A 10,271-nucleotide genomic window follows, 5' to 3' on the forward strand; every position below is an offset into this window, starting at 1 on the left:
ATACGTGTTGGCAGGGAAACGCCCAGTAACCACTGTGTTAAAAGGACAGGAAGCGGATTTTACTCTTCGGCCACGATCCGAGTTTGGACACTTTACAAGAATCACCAAAACATAACCAGAAGTTCTTTTCAAAGTAAAAGCCGGGGGACGTCGTATAGAAGTTTAATAAAATAGAAGAATAGAATCTCCTTCCATTGTCATTGGACATGTACAACGAAATTCTGGTAACGCCACACCAACTGTTCAAGGATGAAAAATATAAGTGTATGACAGCAATAATAAATAACAGACAAGAGGAGTATATACAAACAAGATGAATATATATAAAACTGGAAGGCATAAAATAGAGAGGCACACATTAGAGGACATGGTTGGAAAGTGCTTGAAAGTAGTGCAATGGAGAAATGGAGAAAATAGCCATATGATTGTAATAGGATCTCTAAGAACAGCATTTAAATTTTGATTATCTTTCCATGTTTTTATTTTTTTCAGTGCATGTGTTCTGTTGAGTTGTATTTTTGTAAAAGAAATACTTGAAGGGGTGATTTTTTTCTTGAGAATGGTATAAGATGTTATAATTATGATCTTAATTTACAATATAAGGGATAAATCATAATATAAAAAAAGAGGTGTGAGATGCAAAGCATCCACCTGTGGGAGAATTCTGCAGCAGAAAAAGGGTGATACAAATATAACTTCTAGGAAAAGAAAGGTTTCTATTAATCCTGTTTCGAAGCAGGACAGCATAGTGGTGCAGTGGTTAGCACATTTCAGATATGTGGTTGACTCTTAAAGCCAGCTGCGAGTTTCCATGCTCTCCTTGTGCCTAGCTTGTATTATCCAAGTGGTCTCCTCCCAAAGCACCAAAACATGCTTTTCAGGTTAAATGATGTTTCTAGATCTATCAGCATCTAAAGGTTACCCCTAGAATGGACTGGCGACCTGTCTGTCACCCAGTGACAGCTGGTATGGGTTCCAGCCCTTCTGCAACCCTGAATTGGATAAGCCATCAAGAAGGTGGATGGATATTACAAGGCAAAGTTTTCACGCGTCTTCTTATCATATTACGGGCAGAAAAAAGCCAGTATGCTTTAGCAATTATTGTTTCTGTTATTTTTGTTTTTCTCTCTTCCCACGTTCATCACACTTTTTTTAGCAGGTGTGCTTTTATTTTGACGATCATACCGGAATTCCAGCGGCTTCACTCGGGATAACTGAACGTGGCGTCGTTGGCTGCCCTGGGGTGAGAAAAGCACGGCTGTTGCTCGGTTTGTTCAGTGTGGGAGACTGCTGTGCGATAACAGTGTTTGTGGCGTCTTTGAACTGAAAAAAACAGGACTTTATAGACACTAGCTCTCCCCGCTTCGTAACACATAAGACGATGAATGGTAAGTCAACGAACGGCACGCTGGGGGGAATGGCCTGCATCGAGGGTCTGCCGCCGCTGCCGAAGAGCCTGAGCGGGTTGCTGAACTCAAGCGGCGGCTCCTGGAGAGAAATGGAGAGGATGTACGTGAAGAAAACCATGATCCAGGACGACCTGAGCCGAGGCAGGAACAATGCCGATAACCTGCTGGCCAACAAGCCGGCCAACCTCGATGCAGCTCTGGCTCTGCTGCGAAAAGAGATGGTAACATTTTCAGTGTTTTCCTTTATTTGTCGACAGGAAAGTGGTCCGTTTTTCACTGCTGGTTTAATCCTAGCACGATTTACATTCACAACCATTCAACCAAAATCCCTAAAGAAACTGTAGAAGTTTACTTTTTTCGGCTTTTGGACAAACTTGTGTGGATTTTAGCTGAAAAATTAAGACTTTTGAAAACAATAGTCTTTTGATTGATTCGGCATACAAATTTAACCCGTGCTGCATTATATAAATAAATTATGAAGTTAAAAATATTGATTTTGATTTTCGCTATAGTATGTCCTGTCTGTTTGGGATTTTTGTTTAATGAACATACAAATTATGATCACTGTCCATTGTTATCACTTCTGTTAAGTGTGTTTTCTCCTTGCTCTGTTTATTAAAGACTCGCTAGTTAATTAACCTCACATGCCACCCAACCACCTAGAAGCACTTGAGGATAAAAACGAGATTTTTTTTAAATGGACTCTGGTGTTAATAACAGCCTATATAAGAAGAAGGAAAAAAGAGGATCAGGAACAGCTTTGCATTGGATGAGACAAATTAAGCCATTAGGCTTGTGCTGATTTGGATTCTAAGCTCATTTTAATACCTTTTAGCTTCAGTATAAAAGTTTCTATTGCGACATACAGAAACCAACACAAAATCCTTCAGTGAACTAATACCTGCTATTACATTTGCAGAGATGTAATCAGAGTGAAACACTTACTACACACTCTTTTACACTCCCTTGCCAGCAGCAAGGATTTTCATACCATGACCAGACCAGATTTCATTATTGAGGTAGATTCCCAGCAATCCTGGTTAATGCTTAACAATAGCTTGTTTTCTTATATGAAGTCACGTAGCTGAAAGAGGTTAAACTGCTGCTGAAACTCTAGGCATTTGGATTTTTTTTTATTTATTTTTTTAAACAGGCTTTCCTAAATCCCACTGACTCTTTATGTCCTTTAGCCTTGGCAGAGCTAACTTCAGCCTTATTGCTTTGCTGCTGTTAATGTATTACTGTGGGTTTGTTGTAGTTAATAAGTTGTAAGTGTCCTATATTTTTAAAGACTCTAAGCCTGTCCTTGTGCAGTTTTAAAGAGCACAGTGTTGGTGTACGTTTTAGCTGCCTGTGATTTGCTTGACCACTGATTGTGCGGTGACTCTGACTTCAAACTGCACTGTCAGCTGTGAGGTCAGCAGCAAAAATGCCCTTTACACACCATTATCGTGGCCTTGACACACCAATGTCACAGAGTCAGCTGAGGCCAAAGGCCAGGATTATTTTTATTACTTTGTTCTTCTTTTTTTTTCTTTGTTAGAGGTTGAATTCAGTGACTGTTTTGGTATTTTACTTGAATAATTCCTTTACAGTCACTCTTTTGTTGCTTGTCTTTCTGTTTATGTACTAAACGGTTGAGAAATAAATCAGATTTTCACTAATTCCAAGTTATTAAGGTGATTTGCCAGATAGATGTTTTTGGAGCTAAAACAATGAATTCATTCATCTATATTTAAAAAATAAATTATGCCGGTAAAAGCCCCACAGGCCCATTTAATGATAAAATGGGCCTGTGGGAACCTTGGAAGATTTACTTCTTATAGAAAGATCCTGGTTACTGAAGGCTTAATAGTAAAAGATAGTAGAATAGTAAAAGACTGAGCTTTTATTTGTAGGCAATATTGGCCACTTGAAGGGTGGTTGGAGGGTTTAAATGGTGGAACTGGTGTAAATTTCATCATCTAAAGGAAAACGTGCTAGGCTCCATGTTGGTGTCTTTACACCCAGTTTGTTGTGGCACTACACTATAAGGGCACCTGCTATGCATATGTCCTTGAAGTAATTTGGAAAATGAAAGCAGAGCCGCTTGTAGCTGTTTGTGTTCATGTCAAGTGATTATAATCCCAGTTTATTAGACAAAATGACACGTTTAAAAATTTGTAGAAAGTTATCTCCGGGTTTCTTAATTATTAAATTGTGAACAATTTAAAAAGGCAACAAGCTGCTGAAAAATAATCTTATGAGTTAGCTGCAGCTGTACTTCCCCGGTTTTTGTTTTTTTGTTTTTTTTAACTCTGGGGAAAAAATGCATTTATGCTAATCCCTATACTGCCCCCTGCAGGTGGGTTTGCGTCAGCAGGACATGTCCCTGCTGTGCCAACTGTGGTCGCTCCACGAGTCCATCCAGGAGTACAAGGGAAGCTGCCAGGACCTGAGCGCAGCCTCCAGCCTCAGCATGATGGAGAATGGCTACTTTGACGAGGATGACGAGTATTACCCGGAGCCTGGTTCCACTCCCACCGGGGAACAGCCGGATGGAGACATTGGAGACGGGATGGCAACAATGGGGGCAGCCAAGAATGGGAGCGGCAGTGGCAAAGAGGACAGCTGGGACTCCTTTCGCGTTAACATCTGAGGCCTTGTTGTCAGCATTTTTCTCAGTGTGGATGCATATTTTTGGGTTGACAGACTGGATTAGTCTGGAGGAGAAACCTTTTTGGCCTCCAGGGAGGGAGTGGCTGGTGAGAGACAACAGACTATGGCGTCTCATGGAACTGTAAAGCTCCAGCTACCTTAAACACCTCCTCAGGTCAAACATCCACCTGCTTGTGTTGCAGAACGTTGTTTTTGCAGCGTGACCAGGAGCTTCATCAAACTGCAGATCTGAGCGATCAGATATTTTGAGAAGTTACTCTCTTAACAACCTCTGAAACACTCAGGGGTTGGGATCAATTGTATCCAGCGACTCGATATAGTCAAAATTCGGCAATATATATACACATACACACTTTTTTGTAAACAGCTTTATTGCTGCTTCTATGTCAGTTTGTTTTGTTAGACAGTCACTTTCTTTTTGGCTGAACTTTTTTTTTTTTTTTTTAAATTTACATATACAAAAATATATGAACAAAGTTTTATTATTTATTATATAATATAAATAACAAAATATTTGCTTTCCCATTTACTCTCTATCGACGTTTTCTACTGCACCGCTCCTCAGCATTTACAGGTTGGAAAGAATCCCAGAAATCCAGAGCTTTGCAATCAGCATTGGTGCAAAAAAAATGACTGACTCTGTGGACATAATAATGGAGACAATGTGTGTGTTTCTTCTAAGTGGTGAAATCATTAATTTACATAAACCCTTGGGGTCCAACCAGAAGTGGTCAGACTTCAGGAATGAAGAAAGAGATGAGGTCCTCATATCCAGTGAGTTTGTGTGCAGGTATGAGGTCTTCACCTCACCTGGCACCTTTAGGTGGAGCAGATATCTGCTCAGGAAATGTGAAATCTTCAGAATGCTGGAAACCGTTTTAACTGTTTGCAGAGGTGAAAAACCCCAAGCCCAGTGTGCTGTGTTGCAGATATAGTGCTTCAGCACTTTACAGGCATATCAAACATGTCTCTGTTCTCAGACTTTGTAGTGTTCAGGACACATCTGCCTGAATCTAACTCTCTGCTTTAGTATTAGCTATCTTTAAGATACATTTACTTAAAGATTAAAACAGAACTCAGTTTATTTCTGGATCTTGGTTTTATTGTATTTATCAATTTAAGTGGGAGTCTATATCTTCCAGATACACCCCACCCCCATCATCAAGGGTTGGCTGGTTCAAACACTGAACATTCAGATATTAGTTTCTTCAGGGCAGTATTAACATGAATAGAAATGCAAAGACTACCTAAGTTGAAACAAGAATTATTCTTCAAAAGATTAGAATAATAGAATTATTCTATTATGGATGATAATAAGCATTAAAAGAAATTATGACGCCACATTCACATAACCAGCTTTGTGAGCTGCGAGGCTTCATTAAATAAATAAATATGGCCAAGACTTGAGCTGTGATCTGGTAGCTGGAACATTTGTCATCATGAAAAAAAATCTACACATTTTCTCACTTTTTCATGGTGCAGTTTGTTTTTAGACACATTCTTTTTAAATTGGACCTATTGTGCTGTATCAACTCCATGCTAGCTTTGCATGATTCACAGTTTAGAGTAATCTTTCTTTGTCTTATATTGGGCTGTGGTGCAACTCCCCTGTTCATCTTTTTTTTTTTTTTTAAAGCAAGTTTTATTGCCTCTCTTCTGATTGGCTGCCCCTCACAGACAGAAGGTTTGAACAGCAACCAGAGCTGCATGTCTGACATGACCGCATTGTCATCATAAAGATCCAAGAGTTAAAAAAAAAAGCAAAGCCTTGCCCTTCATGGGGATTTCTTACTGACCTCCTTTTTTATTTATTTATTTTGTTCCTTTTGGATACATTTTTGCATAATAGGTCCCTTTTAACTTTCTCTGGTCCCTGCGGCCTTCGATATCACCCACAGTGTAAATAAACATCTGTAGCTCTAAACCTAGTAGCAACTATCAAATGAAAACCCGGTGCTTTATACTCTTATGCATCGAGATCTTAACCAATCTCATTTTAGCGTCATGTGCTCTGTTGAGTGTGACAGATGCCCGTGCAGAGTTAAGCTCATTTTTAAGTCATCCTTGAGGAATATAAATGGCATTATATCAGCATTTGGTCATCTTTGCATATGTTGTAGGGGCTCTTTAACGATCTCTGCTTCCATTATAATATGACGGTGGTCATTAATAAGATTGTAACAAAAAAAAAGTGCTTTTGTTTTTGCTTTGGTTGGTTTTTTTAATCAGAAGAACTCGCCTTCATTGCCTCATCTATAATAAAAAAACTAAGTTAAAATTCCTTCAATCTAAAATGTAAACAAAATCTAAAATCTTGACTGTTTAAGACTTTTGGATGTGAAAATCCTCTTACTAAACACATGAATGGTCTACTCAGGCTTCCTAAGTATCTAAACTCTGCAGCAAAGGTCTCCGCTCAGCCTGTAGCATACTGTAGCCACAGACACAGTACAGCAGCTGTGCTGTCAATCATAAATTGAGTTTCTGAACTCGCCATCACTTTGAGAAGATGTAGAGCAGGGGTCCCAATCCCAGTCCATGAGGGCCGGTGTCCCTGCAGGTTTTAGATGTGTCCTTGATCCATCACAGCTGATTTAAATGGATAAATTACCTTCTCAACATGTCTTGAAGTTCTCCAGAGGCCTGGTAATGAACTAATCATGTGATTCAGGTGTGTTGACCCAGGGCGAGATCTAAAACCTGCAGGGACACCGGCCCTCGTGGATTGAGATTGGGGACCCCTGAATTAGAGGGTTCATCTTTGCACAAATGTGCTCATATTTCGTTACATGTCTGTACCTCGGTCCACTATTTGAACACAAACCAAAGACAGTACGCCACTCAGCATTGTATTTGGTTGAAGCTGCTGATGTAGGCGGGATCTGGCTATGTTGAACTTAAAACTTAAAATCTGGTGTCTTGACAAATGTCTTTAGGAGTTTTTTGGAGCTGATGAATGAAGGACATTTGGTTCGCTTTTTGAACAGTTGGCCGCCTTCTTCCCCACTCAAAAACCAGTGGGTTTTTTCAGTTGACTGAATTAAAATGTCACCGACCAGTGAAAGTCTAGAGGATTCATTTATGACAAGTATCTGACGAGTCAGATGTGTCGCAATAACGTGGATATGAAACCATTTTTCCACAAGCGCAGTAACCCTTGATCTTCTAACTTCTCTCTAAAATCTGTCGACATCAATAGTCTGACATTTTGGGAAAATGTTTGTCACATACTTCATCTGTTAAACATAAGGTCAAACCAGCACAATCACCAGATGGGGAAGTAGCTAGCATTACTATGTCTTACTGCCTTCATTTCCCAGACATGGATTAAGCTAAGATAGACCATAAACTTTTTCCACTGAAGGTCTTCCTTGGATTTAGTCTGGGAGGAGGTTTAATCCATGTTGGAGAGTAACAAAATCCACTGGCAAGCACTTTTAAAGTTGCCACTTTGACATAGTTTTGCTGTTATCCATATAATAAGAAACACATGAAGACGGGTTTAGGAAAAGAGAATCCCCAAAATGTCAAACTGTTCTTTTACAACTCTGATGATGTCTTAACCTCCGAAAACCCAAGCTCTTGCTTGAGATTTTAATTTCTTCAGGCTATTTCAGATTATTGGGACCGGGTGAGTAAAGTAATTTTAAACATTACCATCACATGGGGACACCAAGTGAACAATGGTTGATTGTTTATTGAGCAGGATGAAGTTTGGGGTGCAGAAAAGCTAAACTCTGTTTTGCCTCTTCCATATGTACCTACTCACTTTTATTCTGAACCTTTCCATAATGCATCTGCAACTTTCTGACTAGTCTTATTAATTAACAGAATCCATTGACTTTGGTTCCAGTGTTCTGATAAGTTGGAATGATTGTTCTCTGTTTCTCTCTGTTGCTTTTTATGATCCACATTTAGTGAAACTTAACTTTGTCTGTGAAGTACACCTGTATGCGACTGCTGCCAACATTTCTAGTCGGATTACACATTTAGGGTCAGGTGAAGCACCTGTTTTACTACTGCAGTCTACTGCTAATCTGAAGCCGAAAGCACGTTTGATTAAACAGTTTTAAACCGCTGACGTTTAAGACACGAGTCACATCTTGATCCCAGGTTTTCTATTGGATGTCTACACAATTAGTGCCTTTTATAAGATGTTCAAGATGGGAATGAACATATACCATAAGTCATTTGAATTGCTTGGCCTGTATTTTGGTTTTTAAAGCTGCTACATGTGGAATTTGAAACATAATGACTTTAGCAATCACTCAAAACTCATTCTGAAGCTGCGCCAGAAATAAATTAATGTCATGCTGACAATGTCGCTCTCCTCCAACTCCAAAGAGTCCCTAATTTGGATCAGCTTTTTTCACACTCTGTTGTTAATTATACTCTTCTCTGTCAAAAGATTGTTTGGAATTTTATTGGCAGGGATGCAGCTGTTGGGAACGGTGTACTGCTGACACCCTCTGAAATTTGAGTTGCTTTAGCTAAAGTAAGACATCTCTCTTCCTGTTTTGGTTGATGCTTTGAAGAAATTGTCCGCCTCAAAATAAAAGGACCCTAACGTATGGCGGTTATTTCTTCAAAATACAACTTTAAAGTACACGTAGCAGTTTTACCTTCAATAACTTGTATCAGCCTTAAAGTCAGCCGAGGCATTTGCAAACCGAACCAGGTGGTGCACTCCTCACTTGTTCTTCAAGTCTGTTTTTTTGCACTTGTTTGTGCCTGTTGCTGTGTTAAATACCCCAAACTACGACTACCTGACCCTCTGAGTTTGTCACTACTACACAGGTGCGTGGTGCTCTTTGTACGCTTACACTATTGTAGCTTAACCCAGCACAAGAGAGCTAAGAAGAAGCTTTAAATTGAACACCAGCAAGTTGTACTTAATATTGTACCGTTGCCACGTGTGTTGCCTGTTCTGTACACTAAAATATGCCCCTTTTTCACATGATTATTGGATGTGTAACATGGAGATTTCATCTCAGGGTAAACTTAAAAAAAAAAAAAAAAAAAAAGTTGTTTTTTTGGGTGGTTTTGACTCTTGACAAAATAGCATACTTCCCTTAAACAATGGCTCTCAAACTAAAGGTAAACAATGCTATGTCACACCCACTTACAGTGAGTCATAATTATGATTCAATGGTTTGGTGAAGTCTCATAATCAAAGGGCAAACTTTGCACCAACTTCGAGCAATCAGGAGGCGAAGATGCCAAGTGCAAAACAACCACAAAAGCTTGACATAGTTTGACTTAAGTGCGGATTACTGCTGCAATCAGAGTCACGCCTGAGCGTTCACACCCATGCTGTAGTGGTTGTGAAAAGCGTTTTGGAAAACCTAGTGAGGGTTGTGGCACTTGAATGGAGAATAACTTGAACATTACTTCCAATGAGGAAAAAAAAAAAAATATAGCTGAAGGTGTGTAATGTGTGTGCGCCTTTTCTGCAGCTGACCAAATCTGACCTGTGTCCAAACCTGGGTTTGAAAACGTGATTGAGCCAAGACAGTTCATTATTTTACAAGTGACATGTTTATCAGTAGGCTTGAGTATGCAGATGTAACCTATTGAGGAAATCACAGAAGTAAATGCAATTTCATTCATGTTTGTACTTTATATCTCTTATCGTAATCGTTCATTAACTTGCTTTAGGAAGGATTTTATGTATTGTTTTTTTTGAATAAGTAACATTCGGAGAACATGTGAAGGCTGTGTTGCCGCCATCGATCATTCCTCCTGTTCTCTTATCCATGAATGACCATACTGCTGTTTGTTTGGACAGTACTCTCATCATAGTTATTATACTGTTATGAATTTAATAAAGCGGTTCTGTACTTTTCAGGTTTTTGGAGTGATGTTTCTTATGAGGGAAATATTGATCATGCCTTCATACTTCTAAATTTAACTGACATGAATAGCAGATCCACAGTTAAAGCACAATTATGTTTTAGTAGAATTTAATTTGATATTATGGGGTGATGTGGGAGCTATGGGTATATTAATGATGCAGATTGTTCCAGATCCAATGACATCCTCTCCAGGTGTTTCTGAGATAAAGCATTCATAAGGATTGGGAAAGTGAGCTTATAGGAACCACGTCCATTGTTCCATGACACAAGTGGGTGTAGATATTATGCTCTTGGTTGTGTTTTCCAAAGACATGCAGCTTGAGGGGATAGGTTAATTGGATAATCCAAA

General features: G+C 39.3%; 1 protein-coding gene across 1 annotated transcript; it reads left to right on the forward strand.

Annotated features, from left to right (window-relative positions):
- Positions 1-1,217: 1,217 nt before the first annotated feature.
- On the forward strand, positions 1,218-9,912 carry fam89a (family with sequence similarity 89 member A). Its single transcript, XM_031750535.2, has 2 exons — positions 1,218-1,630; positions 3,754-9,912. The coding sequence occupies exons 1-2, from the start codon at positions 1,382-1,384 to the stop codon at positions 4,045-4,047; spliced, it is 543 nt and encodes a 180-aa protein (XP_031606395.1). The 5' UTR covers positions 1,218-1,381; the 3' UTR covers positions 4,048-9,912.
- Positions 9,913-10,271: the final 359 nt, after the last annotated feature.

Source organism: Oreochromis aureus, linkage group 15 (assembly GCF_013358895.1).
Source record: "Oreochromis aureus strain Israel breed Guangdong linkage group 15, ZZ_aureus, whole genome shotgun sequence".
NCBI classification, from domain to species: Eukaryota; Metazoa; Chordata; class Actinopteri; order Cichliformes; family Cichlidae; genus Oreochromis; species Oreochromis aureus.